The sequence below is a fragment of the Chelonoidis abingdonii genome, chromosome 22 (genome assembly GCF_003597395.2).
Source record: "Chelonoidis abingdonii isolate Lonesome George chromosome 22, CheloAbing_2.0, whole genome shotgun sequence".
Lineage (NCBI taxonomy): Eukaryota > Metazoa > Chordata > Testudines > Testudinidae > Chelonoidis > Chelonoidis abingdonii.
Window position 1 is genome coordinate 31,350,869 of NC_133790.1, and position 21,003 is coordinate 31,371,871.

Below are 21,003 nucleotides of genomic sequence, written 5' to 3' on the forward strand. Positions count from 1 at the left end.
AAGAAGGAACTGAGGAGCGGCCGGGTCGGCAGGGGCATATATACGGTGCCGCAAAGGCGCCACGCCAGGGGGCGCCTGCCGACCCGCCGGGTGTTGCTAGGGGAAAATTCTTCCGACGAACGTGCACGTGGCGCGCGCACACCTACTTGGAATGAATATGAGCAAGCACTCGAAGAAGAAGTTATGTTTTCAGAGCTGTGGTTCTTGTTTCCCCCCAGCCCCTGTCCCTGTCCCAAACCTTCTGTGGTTGGATCTACCATGCATCAGCAGCCCCATGCTACTCAGGGTGTGCTGGAGGCAGCAACAGCATGAGGGAAAGAAATGAAATGATGCGGACAGGGGGAGGTAATATCAGCGGTGAAATGATGAGGGTAGCTGTATACAGCAAAAAAAAGGGGGGAAAAAGTCTGCTAACCTCCAAATCCTGCAACATCAGGGCAGGCCAGCGGTGGGCATGCAGCAACAAAACAGACAGAGAAATGTGAACCCAGATGCAACAGAGAGCTAATCAGAACACAAGAGAACAAAAAAACTGCCAGGGGAACTTCTACAGCCAGTTTCAGCTGGGGCTGGCTGGAACAGCTCACCACATTCTGATGACTGAGCATTCATGTCTCAGACAAGGTAAGTGAAGGGCTAATTGCAATCATCTGTGTTCGGGTTTATTCTTTGCAGCTGCTGTTGTCTGGTGCTCTCTATGGTCCAGGATACATGCTCAAGGGAAATTTTTGTTTTAAAAGGAAGCTTAGTCTGAATTTAAAGGAATGCTACGAAAATAAGCATTTTCTTTACTTGTGTTAGTTACTAACACAGTAAAAATGATTTGAGTTGTCTTAATGTAATGTAGTGTTTATCCTGTGTCACTACAACCTGTCAAACAACTCAGCTGGTGCAGTCGGTGAAGGGTTCTGCCCCCGCCCCAGGAATATACTTATAGCCAGAAATCAGAGTTAACACAGTAAAAAGGGAAACAGAAAACTTCCAAGCCTGCAGCTCACTCCAGTCCTATGGGCCCAGTTAGGAGTCCTGTCTTCCTAAAGACATTCTCCTGCCAGCCAGTCACAGCCCGTTCCAATGAGCACCCAAACAAGGGCCAGGGAAAGCTGAGCTGAGGTTAACCCCTCGCTTCTCAGGAAGTGCCACTGCCCCATCACCATTATGCAGATCACCCAGCTTAACAACATGACACCACCCGTTCTCACAAACTAACACTGTTTACTGAAAGAGAAAGTTGGCCCTGCTTCAGATTTCCAAGCAAAGGAGGCAGGGAACAGGCCTGGTGTCTTGAGGAGAACTAGTAGAGCTGCCAACAGTCCCTAATTACAGGGGACGTCCCTTATTTCTTCACCTCTGTCCAACAAGATAGGGAGCTGCTGAGTGCTGTAACCCTGGCCAATGGAGGTGACTCCTGCCTAGTGTGAGGTGGGGCGGGAGTGCTAAGAGAACTGTCCCGTATTTCTGAAATACCATTGCAACCCTATGTGCTAGCCTATCTGGAACAGGAGGGAGGAGCTGGTCTTACCGTGAAACTGGGACTGCCGGGTTGGATTCGTAGCTCTGCCAGGACCCAGATCCCATTGGTCAGTTTGAGAGACTGGTACAGCATATCTTGGCCCTCTACGTTCCTCTTGGCTACAGTGAAGATGTTGCTGCCTTGAAGCTTGCTGCTAACAGCATCTGTATGGATAGACAGACGCAGCTGAGTTGCTATAGATAGGAGCACTGGAAATATTATGTCAGCTGGATGTCACCATGCAGTGTGCTCAGGAACCAGCTGTTTCTGGTTAGAAGGCCTGGAACATGCACACCTTGCTTAAAAGAGGATTGAGATCCCAGATCAGTAAGAGTCTGTGTGAAGTCTTTGAATTTAAAGCCAAATGTGACCATCAGTTCCTTTTGTTTACCTGCCAAAACCCAAATTCAGGGTTCTGTTTCTCTTAGCACATGGCATTAAGCTGCAAAAACAGCTGCTCTGCTTCCCTGACTTGTACGCCAACCTTCCCCCACGAGTGACTCATAGGTAAGTATACTGTCCAAGCAAATCCACAGCACTACTACATACATAAGCATATTCTCTGTATCAATCACTGCAGACTTATGGTGGAAGAAGCTGAGACTTCACCAGCAGTTTCCTTAACAGACTCCTGCTATGGATGAGCAAGCCTTGAAGCCAGCATCCTTATGCCATATAGTTACTCAAAGGGAGGAGCTGGGCTGAGCTTAGCTGGGTCTCTCACAGACAGGGTCAAGTCACTATTTCCTAGCACCCTGAGAAGGGCTCCATTTAAACACCGCCTGGTGTCTGTGGCTTTTGGGACAGAGGCACAAGTCTCTAGGTGAATGCAAGGGCAGCTCATTTCAGGCAACCATTACTGAGCAGCAGTAGCATTTGCTCACTTCTATCCCGAGATGGACTACAATAAACAGCTCAGAGGTGAAATCCTCTGTATCTTGTTACCAAGTCTCTCAGCCACTCAGTCTCCTCTGCCTTTCATTTCGTAAAGGTCAGTACATTGTGCTGCACTGGACCAAGCAGCAGGGACAAAGGGATTTGGTCTGCACTGGTTTTTCACCCTCTTGATTCCTGCTGTCTCAGAATGGCCATCTGACCCCAGGCAGAAAACAAGGACTAACAATCCCATCCAGTCAAGGCAGCCACAGCTGCTTGGACACAAGAGGATATGGAGGTGTGGGAGGAAATGAAATGAGACCTGCTCTCTGATTACACAGCAGGAGTTTATCTGATCCAGAACTGTCAGACACACTATGGCATAATTAACGGTCTCTGCTTTGGCAAGGGGCAGGAAATTCAGATGCTAATGGATCGCTGCAGAAAGAGAACCTCACCGGGTAGCAGGGAGGGACCTGTTTGCCCATCACCTCTCTGCAGGAAGGGGCAGCACTGGAGCATTCAGTGAGCTCCCTGGTTTGACAGGGCTCCATGGGTGCATTACAAAGCAGTGATCTACTCTGCTGACTCTTAATCAAGTCAAACTGTCTCTGCTTGGCAATACCTGCTGTCACTCCATAGGAAATCAGAGCCAGAGATGGGGGAGCAATTAGTGCTGCCTTTGATAAAGTATTGCTTTTGGCTCTATAATGTGGATTATTCCAACCAACAGGTTTCCACAGCCTGCAGACACTAGGTATAGCCCAAACCAACTCAACACTAAGCTGAGTTTGGGCCCCGTTTTGAAGGAGCTGAACTACTGGAACTCACCTGCACTGAGAGGACAATCTCTGATCTGGAACTGGGCTTCATTCTCATTTGGAATGTCCTTCCAGGTGGCCAGGAACATCTGCCGCTCTGGAGGAGGAGAGAAATAGGTACACAGCGTGAAATCTGTGGGATCAGCCACCTCACTTGCACATCAGCTCCAGACAAACAACTCTGCCCAAGCCCCTTAAGGAAGGGCTCCCCTCCTTTCCACACACACCCACAGGGAGTAGCCTCTAGCAATCTATGGAAGGAGGTCAGCATCAGTACTTTATTCCCTTAGGACTTGTCTACATGGGGACACTTGGAAAATTAATCCAGATTAACTGAAGGTGTGAATTGAAAGTGGATTATCTAAACTGTGTTAAACCCCTGTGTGGACACTCATTCAGAATAAAGTGGCTTTAATTCAGTTTAAGTTTAACTGACAAAGCATAGGTTAACCCTGTTTAAAGTATTTCAGTAGAAGAAGAAAACAGTAATGGATACAAGAAAAATACGCCTGTACAATCCAGGCTTTGAACAATGGGGGCAGAACTGTACTGGAACATGGCTGAATTTAGCACTGTTCTGCTATATCCTTGCTTAATTTTTCAGCATGGTGGTAGTGTCCTGTGTAGACAGCTGTGTGCGCGCGTGCACACATGTATATTTCTCTCTCTCTCTCACACCACACAAAGTTGCATTCTAGAGGACTCCTAGAAGGGTCAGAAATCAGATGAAAGTGAGGCTTGGCTCTAGTTATGCTCAGTAAGAGTCTCCAGTCCTTTCCCAAGCCCTGCTGTGGAAAGCGGTGGAAGAGAAAAGCAGCGAGGACCAACAGCTTGGTAAGGGGCAATTCAGCCCTAACTCCAGGCTTACTGAGACAGAGGTTAACTCGGCTTTGACGCCTCCTGCCCTGCTCATCAGAGCTCAGCCCTGCGGTGTGACATTCCCAGATTCATTCTCTTAAAATGAATCCCAAGAGTCATGAACTTCAGGGCTAGAAATACCACACTGAGGATTCTACCTGAACAGGACACGGCATCAGCTAAGGATCAGCAGTGGAATTGCATCTATACAGGCAACATTTCTGTACTGCCTGCAGGAGATCTCTCACTACCTCCCCTCTTCCATTTACTCACTCACCCACACCCTGTCTCGTTACCTTCTCCCCCAAGTCCAGGATAGAGAATCTTATCAACTCACCCATCTTCCCATCTTCCACAAAGAGGATGTGCAGGGGGTACAAGGTGCTGAAGTAGAACACATCAATGTTGTTCTTCACTGCAACCTGGTACCAAGGGAACAGAGGGTGTTAGCTTCTCTTCCTGACCTAGCCCAGGAAGGCAGTTCACAGGTGAAACGTGACATGACAGACACAGATGTATTTGATGCAAGGCACAGGATCTAGTGGAATCAGCACAGAGCTGGGAACCAAGAACTCCTGAGTTCTAATCCCAGCCTTTAATCTCCTAGGCAGAGTTAAACTGGTCACACGGTTGCTCACAGTGGCTGAGCACTGCCAGCATTATTTGACTGAAGAGCAGAACTGTAATAAAACTGGAAAACAGCAGCCAGTCCCAAACCTACGATCTTACATTCTACTGTAATTATCCTCCTCTTAGACCCCATTACCATTCAGTAGCGGGCCCAGAAAGATCAGTTGTCTCCTTCCTCAGGCCAAGCCTGGGTACTGACTGCTAGCACTTTGTGAAGCTGGGAGAGTGTATTCAATTGCATCTCTTGGCCTAGCCATATGCTCACTGTTCTGTAAGCAGAGAAACCAGTCTGCATCAGAGCTTGACACTGGACCAGAATGAGGTTTCCCTTTTCCTGGAGAAAGCAAGAAGGCAGCAGGGAAATACTGCATCTCTCCACATCCTCTCTCAATATTCTGGCATTACCCATTTCATCACAGCTTCCCTTCCTGCTCCCCCAACTAAACTTCATCTGTAGAGTCCAGCTCCCTCAGAGGACTGGCCAGTCCCTACATGCATGGCTGCTGGTACGAGTTTCAGATTCTCCGCTCTGACTCTCCTTGCCCAACCCATCCCAACTGTGTCATTCAGACTGGACCACTAATGAGTCTTGTGTGCACTTCGGAGCGAAGGCCACCAGCACAGCCCTGCTGCTTTCAGTTGCCTCTCCCACACAGCCTCACCTGGAGGTTGTTGAGAGGATCCATCTTCATGACAGAGCCAACTGTGTTCAGAGGGAGGGAGATCTCCACAGTCTGGTTAGGAGCAAGAGGGGCGTGGATCTGAAGAGGAGCAGCTGGCGCCAGGCCGAAGCTGTGGGGACACCCCAAAGAGAGTGAGTTAGTGGAAAGAGAAAGGCGGCTGCTAGGATTTATGTTGCTTGTTGTAAGTTTCCTGCCAGGTGATGGGAGGATGCTAATGGCAGCACATGTCAAATCTCCTTCCCTGGATGGCGCACACACCAGCTTTTAAGTATTTCCACCTTGCTGATCTGGCAGCATAGCAGATTGGCCTGCGCAATTCCAGCCTGTGATGCATACAGGGACACTAAACCACACCGACAGCCTGTCTGCTCACTCTCCGCAACTCCTTCCTTCCTCTCTCTCTGCCTATGCTGGGCACTCACGCAGCATCATTACCTCTCACACACACTCCATTCAAATCCTCTGCCCAAACTATGGAGCAGCACGTTCAACAGTCACACGCAAGATCATCCACAGTCAAAGCAGAGCATGGCATGTCTGACCATCACAGGGTTGTTGATTCAAACCTGTTACATCTCAACCATGGTGAGTATGGGGCATTGGCAAGTATCCAAACCCTGAGACCCTGCATCTTTATTTCTAGGCAACCTCATACTAGTAGGGACAACTCCAGAGCCCTCAGACACACCGTGAGCCGGGCTGGAGTGCCTTTCGCTCCTTTGGACTCAGAGGGAGCATTATTCAGCTTAGCAGAAGACACACGGCTAATGAGGAGGACCCATTACCAGCAAGAGGTGGGGGGGTGGGGGAGGTGTCTTGTTCAATCTCTATTCTTAACTGAGGGCCAGCCTCTTCAGTCAACTTCTTAGAGGCTCAGGTTTACTCATCACCATGGGCACTCAGGGAGAGAAGGATCATCACGTGAGGCTGTTTCTACCTTGATGGGACTATAGGATGTGCTATCTACCGAGGTTTTACGTGGTCACTCCTGCCCTCTGGCTCCACAGCCACTTCTAGTGCTTGTCCAGCCTGAATCTCTGCTGAGCACCAAGATGACTCTGAGGTTTAGCTTCCCTAGATCGTTGGACTCCCCCAGGCTGTAATGCAAGAGGAGCAGTGATGGCCCTAGAATAACTAAAGGAAAAATGCAGGCTGTGCTTCCCAGAAGTTGGTGGACACGTGGTCACTGCTTTTCCTTTAGGGCCTGACTACAGAAATACTCCATTTGCAACAAGCTGGCGCGTAGATCTACTTTGCATTAGCCTACCGTGCTCTGTGCGTCCATGTCATAACTATAAAGGGAAGGGAACAGCCCTCCTGTGTACAATACTATAAAATCTCTCCTGGCAGGAGACACCAAAATCCTTTTACCTGTAAAGGGTTAAGCAGCTCAGGTAACCTGGCTGACACCTGACCCAAAAGACCAATAAGGGGACAAGATACTTTCAAATCTTGGTTGGGGGAGGCTTGTATTTGTATGCTCTTTGTTTTGGGGTTGTTTGCTCTTGGGACTAAGAGGGACCAGACATCAATCCGTGCTCTCCAAATCTTCCTGAACCAGTCTCTCATGTTTCAAACTTGTAAGTAACAGCCAGGCAAGGCGTGTTAGGTTTATCTTTGTTTTCTCAACTTGTAAATGTGCCTTTTTGCTAAGAGGATTTACCTCTGTTTGCTGTAACTTTGAACCTAAGGCTAGAGGGGGTTCCTCTGGGCTCTATGAATCTGATTACCCTGTAAAGTTATCTTCCATCCTGATTTTACAGGGATGATTTTTACCTCTCTTTCTTTAATTAAAAGCCTTCTTTAAGAATCTGATTGGTTTTTCCTTGTTTTAAGATCCAAGGGGGGGTTGGATCTGCACTCACCAGGAATTGGTGGGAGGAAAGGAGGGGGAATGTTAATTTCTTCTTGTTTTAAGATCCAGGGGTTTGGATCTGTGTTCACCAGGAACTTGGTGGAGAAGTCTCAAGGCTAATGAGAGGGAGACAGCCTGGGGGGAAGGTAGACAGACAGAGTTCCTCAAATCTCTCTTAAAGGATTTGTGTGGTGGCAGTAAAACCAGATCTAAGCTGGTTATTAAGCTTAGAGGTTTTCATGCAGGTCCCTACATCTGTACCCTAGAGTTCAGAGTAGGGAAGAAACTGACAGTTCACATGGATCCTGTTGCAGCACACTAAAAAGTCACACTTTTTGCTTTGATCTGCTCCCACTTCAAAGCAGAGTAGATCAGAGCTCACTACAGACCCACTCCACTTTGAAATGGGAGTATACACCAAAGTGAACAATGGAGCTTTTAGTGCACAGCAGCAGGTTCCACACAGACATTTACTGTACAGCATGTTAACACGGGGTAGATTTACACTCCCACTTGCGGTGAATTATATATGTTTGTATAGACAGGCCCACTGCCCTTTGCACATTCACCATTGCCTGCTACCCCAACAGAACAGGCTGTAAAGTCACGGGTACTGGCCAGCAGGAGATATGCTGTGTGCAGTGTACACGGCCCCTTCCGCCCCGACAGCACCCAGGGCACACACCAGCACTTCTCTTGCCAAAGCTGTTCCCATCCTAAGGTCTTTTCTGAGCTTAGATCTCGTGAGCATACGACTGGTACAGCAACACTAATCTTCCAGAACTAGCAACAGACCCACCTGCCAGGCCAGGGGCTTACAGGTTTTGCCACTGCCAAGTTCAATCAACTGTACTCTCATAATGGGCCAACAGGAGCTCTGCAGACAGCTCACCCCTTGCTTCCAACCATATCCCACCCTGCCAAAGAGGGCATCCCTTCTCAGCCTGAGCAGACTCCTGGGATCACTAGATGCATAGTGTGCTGCACTAGCAGGCCAGCAGGTATTTTACCTGTTACGGTTGAACTGGATGGCAAAGTCAGACATGACCTGCAAGGCCTTGTTTGTTAGTAAGAGATCCATGGAGATGGCGCCCACCTGGCGGCTGAATGTGCCAGAAATCTCCAGCCCCTTGGCCTTCATGGCGGGGAGCCAAACCTACATTATGTGAAGACAAGAAAATTATTTTGATCTGATCTGAAACACACGGTGAACTGCCTATCACAGAGGAGCTAAACTGGACTTAGGAGTCCAGGTCTCAACAGCAGGAGCTCCTCACCTGTCAGGACAGCACAGTCAGATAGTTCACCTGCAAGTCTAACATTTTATTGCTACAGGTAGGAAGTTAAGGATTTAAAATCAAGATTCCCTGGCTCTCCTCCAGCTCACAAAGGCAGGGAACATACCAGACATGCATGTAACCTCACTGCCAAGGAACAGGCACTTTCTAGCCCATGGGAACCCAGGCCCTTTTTGTCACATCTTCCCAGTACACTGACTGGCTCTTGGAAGGAGTCATTAATGTGGGCCAGGGTGTGAATACCTGCAAGGGACTGCAGGTGAGAACACTGGCATGGTCACTAGTGCTGCCTCTATGCACAGATAGGCTCAGGTTTCTAGGGACGCAGGATCCTCTGGATCAACCCTCATTCTCTCCATCACTCTGAGGCCTAAAAAGTGGCAGCTCCTCCTCAAAGGAGGGGGTTCTCCAGACTGTCCCACCACCAGCTGTTCTAGGATGGGAAGGTGCCCTGTTTATAGACTTACCTACCTGGACACAGAGAGGATATCTAGGACACATTAATGTATGTGTCACCCTTGAACATCCTCCATGTGTCGCTACAGCCTGCTGGACATGACCCTCCACAATTTCACCTGAGGATTTACATTTCATCCCCTTCCTGGGGCATCCTCAAGTTCTACCAGCTTGGGGCAGCTTAAGACTTGCCCGTGGATCCCCACCCTATGCTGATCTTTAATAGCAGCAGTCCATACAACCTGGCAACATTAGAGCCCAGATAGATAGAGAAAAAGCCTTGGGTGGGAGGTCAGGACAGGCAATGCCACTCACTGTTTTGGGTGCTACGTGGGATCCTGACAATGTGCCCACTCCACCAGCCAGATCAAAGAGGTCTCCCAAGCCACCACTGGGGGGTGGCCCGAGGTTTGCAGGCATCACTGCGCTGGGAGCTGTAAAGCCGGTGCCACCCATCTATATGAAACAAGGAAGCCAGTTACTCTGGGCGCCATGAAAGAAACGAGAGAACAAAAAGGAACGTGCAAAATGTGACAGACTGGTAAACATGGAAGATGCACACTCACTGCAGGACTGCCTCCTACATCGCTTCTCAGCTGCAAAGAGACAAGAAACAGGAACATCACTGAGAGCAATGGCAGGCGAATAAAGAGCAGGCCAGATGAGGGGGATCTTTAAAAAGCACTGGACGAAAAGTGGGGTCAGGAACTGTTCCAAGACTGCTTAGCAGGCCCTGTAGCTTAGAGTCACTGGGACACATTTGTTATTTCACTGTCTGCTTCAGATCTGCTCTTTTTGCCAACATCTAACAAGCTAAGCATCTCACACACCAACCAAGAGCAGAGACACGGACAGAGACAGCCAGAGAGACCAATAGTTTAGAAGAGACGGGGAGCTCACAGACACTCTTATAGAATAAAGTTTCTCTCTTCTCTGCTGCCTTGGAGGTGGGGTACTAGGTGCTGGAGCAGGTTCCCAGTGGGAGCCCCAAAGGGTCTAAGGTAGTTGGCTACAATTTGAGTGGGACGGCACTATATGAAACATGGGTGTCATGGCCTTGAACTAAGCTAACTGATGGCCTTTCTTCATACCCACTCCAGGCATTTAGTAGCTCAAACTCCAACTGTTCCTTCTATGCTACTGTGACAGGGAGCAGGGATTGGTGAGGGGAGCACATGGGAGGTTGGCTAGGTATATTCCAGAGAGCTAGTAAAAAGGGCTGATCCATACCCCTTCAGACTCGTCCCCCATCTCCAAGCAGAAGCAGGCAAGGTGAAGAGAAGAGCCACCCACATGCACAGAGACACAAGCCAGGAGAGACAAACAGGGAGACAAGAGAAGGGGAGGGAGGGAACAGAAATTAGTCCAACTTCATTGCTACTCAGTACAGACTGGCATAAGTATTCAGGGGGCGACTGAAACACTGGAGTCAACAGGTCTCCAGAGAGACCCTAGCCCAGGACACGAACAGAGCCAGGGAGGTGCTGTGTTGACTAGTGCTTTTTAGCTTTGGAACCTGCATCTTGGATGACACCACAGGCTTCTGTCAGCTTAGAGCACCTCTGCGCAGAGCCCTCCTCTGGTTTGTTTACACCGATACCCTACATTGCTGACACCAACCCAGGAAACTGAGCAAACTTGACTTGTTACTTGGGCCAGATGTACACCCCTTTAAAAAGGTCCCTAGCAGAACACTAGTTATTTCTCTGGCTACTGATTTTTCAGCTCACAAATAGGCCACTACAGACCTACTGGGATCTTCCTCCCATATCAGGGAGTGACTACCATGGCACCTGCTTGCTAGTGACAGAACAAAGAGGTGAGCAGTCCTTACGCCAGACCAGAAACAGGCCTATAGCTCAGAGGAAGCTTTGGAATCCAGCCACCTCTCATGCTAAGCCAGTGTTCCATTTTGACATCAGCCTGGCTCTCCAACAACTCCCAGTCCTCTTGTGCTGGGTGCCCTACCAACACACTGACTGCCCAGGCCAGGGATTTCCAGCCTAGCTGGGAAAGTGTACCAGTTTAGAAGCCAGATCAAGCTGTGTCCACTGCTTCCCATTAAGATGGGTGTGCTCTAAATCCAAATCCCAGCCTCAGGATGGGAAGAACCTAGGCTAGAGAACATACAACTGGAATGGGAGGTACGCACTACATGGACCTGGATTCACCATTAAGGTGATGATGGAAGCCTAGTGTATCATTAGCAAGACACTCCATAGTGGTCTAGGTTATTAACACAGCCAGACAACAGATGAGCATAGCTGTCAGCGAGGGACATACCTTGATTCACAACCAATGCACTGTCCATTAGTAATCAGCCATGCAAACCCATGACCTACCAAGCTGTCCAAGCCACCTCCAAGAAGATCCACAGCCCCCATCTGCACAGATGTTGTAGCAACAGGAGGTCCGCTCACTGGAGGGCCCAGGTCAAGGTTCAGGAGATCACCAAGGAGGTCACCCTGAGTTGGGATGACAGCTGGTTGTTCTGAAGGGGGAGCTCCTGACGGGGCTGCATCAGGGCTCTCTGCACTTTCACTCCTGCAGAGGGGAGTTAGAGAAGGTGAAACATGTGACACCATAGGGAGATCTGAGTGACCTAACAGACATGGGGCCTCACTGCAGAAGGAACAGATTTCATTCCAACAGGCTAGGGCAAGGAATGTTGAGAGAGAGAGAGAGAGAGAGAGAGAGAGAGAGAGAGAGAGAGAGAGAGAGAGAGAGAGTCTCTCTCTCCCAACCAGAGCCTACCCAAGCCAGAGGGTCAATATTTCAGCATTATTACACTGATCAGAGAGACTTGTCTTCCACTTGCAAGTGTATCCTGAACACTGGATCTAAAGGGGGCCACTTATTTCAATCTATGCTGACTTACTACTGCAGGGGAAGCTCTCCCCAGTGGAGAGATATAAGCCATGCACCAGAAGCCAACACAAGATGGCACCTCAAAGATCTTCAGCTCAATGCTGAGATCATCAGTGGTCTCTGCAGACCCCTGCGAGGGGATCATGTACTGCTGAGAATACAGAGGGTAACTTGGCCCCATGGCGAAGTCCATCCCCTAGGAAGGGGAAGACTGAGTGTGGCTCAGCACTGTTTAGCCTAAATGAACAAGTGCTGGCAGTTTCCAAGTAAAGCCTGCAGAGGGCAGATACAGTCAACAGAAGGAACAGAAAGAGACTGCTAGATGCAGCTAGACAGATGCCAGGTACTCACGACCCTGTCCGTGGAGGCAAGCTCTTATGCACAATGCCTCTGCTCCCCTCCACGAAGGCACTGGGAGGCTTATGATAGACAGAGGCCAGCGTGCCAATGTAACAGATCAGCTCATCCAGCAGGGTCGGCTCAATCAGGTCCGTCTCCTCGGAGATGAGGGGCTTCTCCGCAAGCACCACTTCCTTGGCAGCTACAGGATCAGTGGAGAGCAGACGCCAGTAGATGTAGCCACGGTCCCGCAGGTCCGGATTATCAGAGTCCTTTGGGAAATGCAGCAATTAGAGCAATTCATGGGTTGGCTGAATCTAGCAGGGGAAGAGGATACAGACTACTAATCACTGGCCTAGAAATCAGCATTAATAATGTCCCTCCAGGACAGAGGCCAACTGCCCTGACATAAATCTTGCTGCAGGTATTTGGTAAGGGAATGGGGGCAGAATAGAAAATATAATCAACTCTGCCTGTTGTACACATGCTGCAAGGCATAAGCCTTTCGGTGCGTAATCTTTAGTGGGGAAACAGCATAGGATAAAGGAAGACAGGAAGCTCTCCTCCAGTTCTTAAGAAGTCTGTCGTAAGCAGTTTTGTGGTAAGGCTGCAACAGAGAGCAAAATGGGCTCAAGAGGAGATCAAAGCTGGGAATTACTGAAAAGCTTTAAAAGGTTTAATTAGTGACTTATTTAGCACACATGATAATCTCCAAAGCATTTAATTGCATGTAGAGATGTTTCTATCAATCATAAAACTATCGTACATAAAACTAGCCAAGAAAACCCTCCGTCTGTTTCCATAAAGCCCTTCCAAGTAACATGATTAGTGCCCTATCAAATTCATGGTCAAGAAAAACGCGTCACGGACCATGAAATCTAGTCCTGTGTGTGCTTTTACCTTGTACTACACAGATTTAATGGGGGAGACCAGCACTGTGCAAATTGAGGGTCCTGACACAAAAGGGAGTTGCAGGGGGGTCATAAGGTTATTTTAGGGGGGTCGCGGTATTGCCACTTTTACTTCTACATTGCTGCCTTCAGAGCTGGGCGGCCTGAGAGTGGTGGCTGCTGCCTGAAGGCCTAGCTGTGCAGGTAGCAGTGCAGAATTAAGGATGGCAATACCATACCATGCCATGCTCAGCACCTAAAGGCAACAACCAGACTGTGTAACACCTAGCACAGTGGGGTCCAAACACATAGTAAGTGACAGTCTATACTGGCAAGCATGCGTCGAGGGACTGAGTGAAATCCCCCTCTGGGAGTCAGTGCGCTTTACTGCTGCCCCTGGGTAGCTGCTGAACATTTCATAGCAGTTATCATATCAGTCTTCACTTTAATTCCACCGACTCCCCGTGAAGGACAAGCCCTGGCTCTGCCACTCCTGCTGGAAGGAGCACTTCATCCTCTGAAAACTAAACAGACTCAACGAGGTGAAAAGGCAAATGTCTGCTGCTCCCACTAGCTCTTCTCCAGTAGCCCTGCCATGATTCAGAGCAATGCGCTAGCCTCTGGCTCTCAGAATGTCATCAAGTGTAAAGCTCCTGTTGGGCAGTCGGATCAAAGGGTTTACAACGTCAGAGCCGACACCAAGAGGCTCGACGCAATGAGAAAATAAGAGATTGACGTTTTCTTTATGGGGGTGGAGAACAGAAGAGGGGTCCTAAGAGGGTAAAATCAAAAATTAAGGTGAAAGATTCATTGTGGCAGCACCACCCCATGTAAAGTCATTACCGCTACCTCACAGCCATACTCAGTAGTTCTTCAGTACAGCCCAATCATCCACCCCCCGGCCAAAGGCCAAGACTTGCTGCTGGAGGGATTTTATAGTCCAGGCAGCCCTGGGAAGTACGACTTCACAGATTCTAACTGGCAGCCCAGAGATCTCCCAGTACGTTGGCACCAGAACAACATTCGATCAAATGTAGCTGCGCAGTAGTCATATGGCTGTTCCATTGCTCTCAAGAGTCCAGAGATCTGTCTGCAGACCTGCTCTCTAGAATAATCTGTACCATCATCTGGTTCTGGAGCATAGTTAAATGGCTGGGGAATCCTTCTGTCTAGTTCTCCCAATATTTGCCCCTCTCCATTTTGTAACGGATAGCCCAGGCCGCTCCCCATTCTGACACAGCAAGCCCCACGCTGTCCATAAATGCTAGTCCGAAAGCACCACTAGCTTTGGAGGTGGTGGGTAAACCCAGAAAGCAAACTGCCCCTTTCACATGGGCAAGAGCTTGTTACACACCTGAGTAGCCAGGCTCAGCACCTGCTGCACCAGCTCCTGGGTCTCAGTGGGCTTCTTCAGGAAGAGCTTCACAATGGCAGTCAGCAGCTGCAGCTGGACCTGCACGGTGCAGGCAGGAGAGAGTTAGGAAGCAGGCAGACCATGGGCGGCATGAGCACGTCTGAATGTCAAGCACATGCACCCCACCAGCAAATGCAACTCCCATCGTGCACAGATACAAGCCTGCACCAGTTGAAAACTCTAACCCAGGGTGACCGACTACAAGTGGGGCATGCTTTAAACAGTCATCAGCCAACAGACCAACAAGACCGTCACAGGCCAGAAGAGCAGCCTTCTTAAACCACTCACTAAGGCCCACAACCTTGGAGGGTTCAATCACAGGTTATTAGGTTCAACCAGAAAACAATTGGGGTGAAACTCTAGAGCCAGCCCATGCAGGAGGGCAGGCTACATGAGCTCAGGACGGCCTGGGGGGAGGGGAGGGAGCAAGTGGGGCAATTTGCTCCAGGCCCCAGGCCCCCAGGAGAGTTTTCAGTGGGTGTTCAGCAGCAGGTCCTTCAGTGCCGCCGAACACACCCAGATCGAGTAAAGGACCCTCTGCCAAAGACCCGGAGCGTCTTCCACTCCGGTTCTTCGGCGGCAATTTGGTGGTGGGTCCTTCACTCACTCCGGGACCTGCCGAAGTGCCCTGAAAACCCGGAGCAGAAGGACCCTCGCCACCAAAGACCCCAGGCCCCCTGAATTCTCTGGGCAGCCCTGGATGAGCTGAGCAGTCTCTCTTGGCTTTAAAAAAAAAAATAATCTACACCTCACACCCACATGATGGTCAATTTCCCTCTTCCCCTTGATCTGAAATGTTATGGTACATACAGTTTATATGGATATTTTACGTTTATTTATAGACTTTTCTCCAGGCCCCTTACCCATGTCAGTATCAGAGCATTTTATAAACGTGAATAGGTTTATCCCTCGGCTTCTAGAGTGTTGCAGGGAACTACTACCCCCATTTTACAGATGGGAAACAGACACAGAAAGACTAAGTGATTTGCCCAAGGTCACACAGGATGTCAGTGGCAAAGGCAGGAATAGACTCTACATCTCCCAGGCCCAGTTCATAGTATTAATCCCCAAACAATCCTAGGGTTAGGGCAGCCTCGCAAGCTCACTCCCTGCCTACTCCAGGCTAGAGGTAGAATCTAGAGTACACCCAGTGTTTCAATTGTTTTGCCTTGACCTTAGTTTACCACAGCAGAAGTGATTGTGGGCATGTTCTGATCTGAGAACTGGCTGAGATCCCATTGCTTGCAGGCAAGGTGCAGAAGCCAAGCTCTCAAGAACATCCCAGGGGGTAAAAGTGTTTAGAGAAATGAAGTGGTAATTACATTGCTCAGCTCAGCACAACCGCCTAGCACAGCATACAAACTAAAAATACATCTTTGCTTACTGGCTAAGTTTTCTGCAAATGAGCAGCACAGACATTCACACATGGACCACTCACAGAACTCTGGAGGCAGTTTACAAGTTAATGGATAACAAACACTGCACAGTCTTAGGTGACATAGGGATAGCTCTGGAGATCAGAGTCCTCAGTTCATCCAGAGGACAGGAACAGCACAAGCAGCAGCAAGGCAAGCTTCCCCCATACTGGCCCTGCAAATCTCATCTTAGAGGAAAGGATAGCTCAAGATCCAGGTCTCTTTGTAAAGGATAAGCAGTGACCTAGAGAGAACAAGCTCTGTGACCCATGTTCAGCCCTTTGAGCCATCCTTGCCCCAACCCCGTCCATCTGACTTTCCAGCTCCATCCCATCACCTGGGTGCTCTCATCATGGAAGCCCTCCAGAAAGCTCTCCAGCAGCTCGTCCGCGTTGTCAATTCGCTCTGCGTATTCTCCCACAATCCAAATCATGGCAGCCCGGGCCTCAGGCTCGTCAAGGGAGTCCAGATTCTCACACAGAGTGGCAATCACACTCTCGTACCTTCATGGCAGCAGACACAGAATTAAGCAGCTCATGGGGAACCAGACAGATTCAACCACCCCTGGCCTCCCCCCAGGAGAGTTTCTTTGCAGTGCATGAACTGGCATGTTGTGCACAAAGGTGGTAAGTAGTGAGGTGTGTCACACTCCCCGCCCCCTGAAAGTTCAGGGCTGTTTTCCAGTAGAGATGAGATTACTGGAAGTCTGAGCTACGGTGAATGAATGCCCCCGAGCACGAGCCTATCTTGACAAGAGTTAAGATCGCTCCTTCTAGCCTGACTGTAACACACCCTGCATCTACACAGCCTCTCAGAGCATGCAGCCTGAGTCTTCCCGCTACGTTCAGCGCCACTGAGACTCAGTGAGGTCTGTTCCATTGTGTCACGGCCAGCAGGGGAAGAGGAGACTTACTACAGGCCTTGCTGCTAGGTTTAGATCCTTACAGCTACTGCAGACTGAAAAAGAAAGGAAGGGAGGATTGAGAACATGGAAAAGGGGGTGGCTGGAGTGTGAACAGGAGAGGTTGTGAGGAGAGTCAGATATTAAGAAAGCAACATTTTTGCTTTAGGTCAACTGAAACCAAAGAATACAGGAAGCCCTTTGCAGGACTCATGTTAGCCCATCAGAAGGGAGGCTCCCTTAGCTCAGCTCCCCTCGTCTCCCTTTGTTTGACTGTACTTGGCAATGGCACAGCCAAACAAAAAAGTGAGGAGATTCCAAGGGCTCCAGCACATGCATTCTTCTCCTCCAAACACTTCTCTAGCTCCTGACTCCTACCGCCGCCTTTGGGGAGTCTCTGCTGTGCTCTGTTCAGAGACAGTATCTAGAGACAGACCCTTCATTAGCAGCAGACGGTGCCCAGGGCTTTTGCCTTTGACAAAAATCAGGTATTTGTATAGTGCGAGTCTGCCACGCGCACTAGGGCTGGGTCTACTTCAGCTACGTCATCGCTTTTTTGGAGGCTATTGGCCTGGATCCTCTAGCCTCTCTAGAGAATTAAGTCAAACAACTCATCCTGGTCACCCTCTGCTATCTTCTCCAGCTCGGTGGCAGCTGTGACATTACACCTCATATTCTTCATAGAAATATTGTTATGATATGAATATGGCATAACTAAGATCTGTTTTATACAAGATGGGTCACGCATCATTGGAATGCATGATTTACTGAATGTGATTATCTAAAATTAGAAATATTGACTAAGTAATAATTACAACTGTGTTTTCACCTGGGGAATGCCCTACCAGACAGTATGCAAACAGCCTGGATGGACCATAGGGCTTTGAAGATACTAATCTCCATCCTTCCTGAGAAGTTTCCTGGGATGCTGCTTTGAGCCTGCAGGGTCATGTGATCATGTCACCTGGTACAGGATATCTTAAATTGCTGGTATTTTTCCACAGGATGGGAAACGAAGGATTCCCGTCATATGCAAATCCCATTTAAGGCTGGGGAGCGAGTTAATCAGGGCTCTTCTCCACTGCCTCCCAACCCAAGAAGGAAGACTGCTGAAAACATCTGAAGAAAGAAAGGAACTAAGCTAGTGGAGGCAGTGGTTGAGCCCAGGCGAGAAAAGTCAGCCTGTAAAAGGAATCCCTGGAGGTTTAAGCTGCAAGCGGTGTAGTTTACTGTCAAGAAACTCTGCAACCTGTTTGAAACAACATTTAAGGTGAGAAATTATTTGTGGCCAGTATTCCTTAGTCTATTAAGCTTAGTTTGCATGTTTTGTTTCATTTGCTCAGTAATCTGTTTTGATCTGTTTGCTATCTCTTATAATCACTTAAAATTTAACTTTTGTAGTTACAAACTTGTTTGTCTATTCCAAAATCCAATTTGTGCAATTCATGCCTGGGGGGGCCCATAGCTGCGTATATCTTCCTCCACACTGAAGGAGGGAGCGATTTTATGAGCTCACACTCTATAGATCTCTCCACCATACAAGACAATATAATTTTGGGTTTACAGTCCAGAGGGTGTGTGCACCAAAGTGCAGGGCAATTCCCCGAGCTGAGTCCTCGCACACAGAGATGATCGCAGACTGTGTGATTCTACAGCTGGGTGTGTCCCTACCTGTGTATGTGCCAGAAGGAGGCTTGGGAGCCTGTCACAGCAGCACAGGGTAAGGGGAAACCAGGCTGGTGGGACAGGTGGGGTCAGTGGGACCCCAGCACATCAGGTGACACCCGGAATGGGGGTCCAACCTGTCACAGCAGCCTTTAGCTGACAATTACTGCCAGAGATGCCATTATTCCCTGTTTGTGACAGTCCCTGATTCACTATAGATGAGGTCTGAATTACCCCTCTCCCTGCTATGCTGAGACACAAAAGAGGGAAGGGGACTTCAGCACGTTGTAATGCAACAAGGAGCCCAGCTCCCCACCACACACATCAGGGCCCTTCACTAAAGATGCTGCTCATTTGAGACGCCTATCTCATTCAGCCCTACTGTTCTCTCATGTCTACGGATGTTGTCACATACTATCATCAGTGAAGCTGAGTCAGGAGGAGAGAGGTTAAAGCCAGTTGAATATGCTAATGCCTGGACCCAAAAATCACTTCAAACTTCTCGCCTGGTTATCTGATCTTGCTTCTGGGGGTCCATCTCATCTTTGGGTCTTGAGGCGGAGTCATGGCTAGCTTTTCTGTACCCTAACTTTATACTCACAAAAGACGCCACCCCCGCTTCATGCACAGTCCACATCCAGCCACGAATTCGGTCACAAAGACTGTCAGCCTCATAGATAACTGACAGCCAGCCATGTCATACTGTGTTGCAAAACCCAGACTTCACGTGTCCTCCCTCATGCAACTGGGAATAACTATGGCTGGCACATAAGGGGTTTGCATCGGCTCCAATTTCATAAAGGACTTAAGCACGTGCTTAAGTCACATGGAAGTCAATGGAACTTGAGCATGTACTTAGAAGCTTTCCTAAATGGGGTCTTAAAAAATGGGGCAGGCGCAAAAAGATTCCCCCAGAACAGGCCCTCCCTTATAACAAGCCGTTGAAAGCTTGCTAGACTGAACCGTAAGAACAGCAGCAAAGCACGCCAGCAAGCCTGGCCCAGTGAGCATTTGCTCAGGCTCATGGAGCAGCACTCAGGGGAGTGGTCAGTAGGAAGTGCTCACATACTTGTTGGGGTACTTGCGGAAGATGTCCTTGATGACCACAATGGCTTCTTGCACCACATAATTGACTTTGGTCTGGATGAGGTCAAGCAGCGTGCTGACGCAGCGCTCTGCTGATTGCTGTTCAGAGAAAAGAGAAACATGGTCAGTCAGCAGCAGAGGAGAACAGAGAGAACTGACAGCCGCATTTGGTGCATCCCCAGAGATGGAGTGAGAGTGGTACCAGCAGCAAGGCAGAGTTTCTGGGCACTGAAAGCAGAGGCATCTGTATCCCCTCGGACAGCTCCTGTGCACACTAGAGGGGAACACACCTCACAGCTTGTTTCAACAGAGCTCTTCGCACATACCAGGAGCTCCTTGTATCCTCCACCCGCTCCACAAGCTCACTGGGGGGGTCACCCTCCCATCCCCCTCTCTCGCAGAAACTCCCTGCAACTCCCTCCACTATGCTTCCTACTGCCAGGGGCTCTTATGCTCCCCATTTCCTCTTCCCCCTCATGCCAGAGGCTGTGGGCTCTCTTAATTAACCTTTTCCCCCATACCATTGCCCCCCATTCTCCCCCTTGACAGGGATTCTGTGTGCCCCCATGTCTCCCCTACACCCATGCCAGGGGTCAGCACTGTCCCTCCCATGGCATGGTCTGAGCTCCCTGCATTTCTCCTCACTTCCAGGTTTCCACTTTTTCCTCCCACACACACACGGTCTTCATAGCTCCATCACTCCAGGTCTCCGCTTCCCTCCCCATACTTCTGTGATACTCAGTGCTTCCATATTCACCATCATGATACAATTATGAGGCAATTGTGATGCATCTTGTAAAAAATGTGTCATGTGAGGCATCAACAGAAAAGTTATTGTTTGCTGAATATGATTATTCCATTTGTGTGCACATATCACTTTTGTATCTGGAGTTATGAATATTGACTATGCATCTGTATTGCAAATGTGCTTGCTCCTGGATAACCCCCACAAGTTAGTTTACATCTAGTCTAGTCAGCACATTGTAAATGGACTAGTCAAGATAACGGCCTATCAACAAAAACAATGGGCCATGCCTAGAGGCTGGAATTAAGGGTGTTGGGGCACTGCCACACCCCCTGGCTTGAAGTGGTTGCCATTATATAAAGGATTTACAGTTTGGTTCAATAGCTCTCAGCACCCTCACTACAAACACTATGGCCCCTTCGATCGACAACTATAAAAATGGTTCCAGTGCCCCTGAGGCCATGGGGAAAGCTTATCCTCATCTGATGGGCTTTCCTGTGAACACTTTAGTCGTAGCAGCCATTACTCATTGTCATAAACAGATAGCTAAGGGTTAATGTTTCTTTTAACTGTAAAGGGTTAACAAAGGGAACCAAGCACCTGACAAGAGGACCAATCAGGAAACTGGATTTTTCAAAGCTTAAGGGAGGGAATTTGTGGGTTTTTCTTGGTCTTGTGTCTGTCTGTTCT

The 21,003-nt window shown here is 49.0% G+C and overlaps 1 protein-coding gene and 1 non-coding gene across 6 annotated transcripts in view; both read right to left on the reverse strand.

The window, feature by feature from the left end:
• AP1B1 (adaptor related protein complex 1 subunit beta 1) overlaps nt 1-21,003 on the reverse strand; it is an 81,713-nt gene that overhangs the window by 10,568 nt on the left and 50,142 nt on the right. For 2 of the 5 annotated variants that reach the window (XM_032764661.2, XM_075059918.1), the window contains 12 exons: nt 19,552-19,667; nt 16,254-16,419; nt 14,442-14,540; nt 12,210-12,469; nt 11,333-11,534; nt 9,557-9,586; nt 9,306-9,446; nt 8,247-8,392; nt 5,361-5,490; nt 4,406-4,490; nt 3,221-3,307; nt 1,523-1,677 (listed from right to left, as the gene is read on the reverse strand). In XM_032764661.2, the coding sequence (XP_032620552.1) occupies nt 1,523-1,677; nt 3,221-3,307; nt 4,406-4,490; nt 5,361-5,490; nt 8,247-8,392; nt 9,306-9,446; nt 9,557-9,586; nt 11,333-11,534; nt 12,210-12,469; nt 14,442-14,540; nt 16,254-16,419; nt 19,552-19,667 (1,617 nt within the window). Of the gene's footprint in view, nt 1-1,522; nt 1,678-1,702; nt 1,813-3,220; nt 3,308-4,405; nt 4,491-5,360; nt 5,491-8,246; nt 8,393-9,305; nt 9,447-9,556; nt 9,587-11,332; nt 11,535-12,209; nt 12,470-14,441; nt 14,541-16,253; nt 16,420-19,551; nt 19,668-21,003 lie in introns of those variants that run through there. The other 3 variants (XM_032764663.2, XM_075059919.1, XM_075059920.1) reach the window with 2 other exon arrangements.
• LOC116815900 (small nucleolar RNA SNORD125) lies at nt 6,220-6,319 on the reverse strand. Its single transcript, XR_004371592.1, has one exon. It is a non-coding gene; the product is annotated as a small nucleolar RNA SNORD125 (small nucleolar RNA).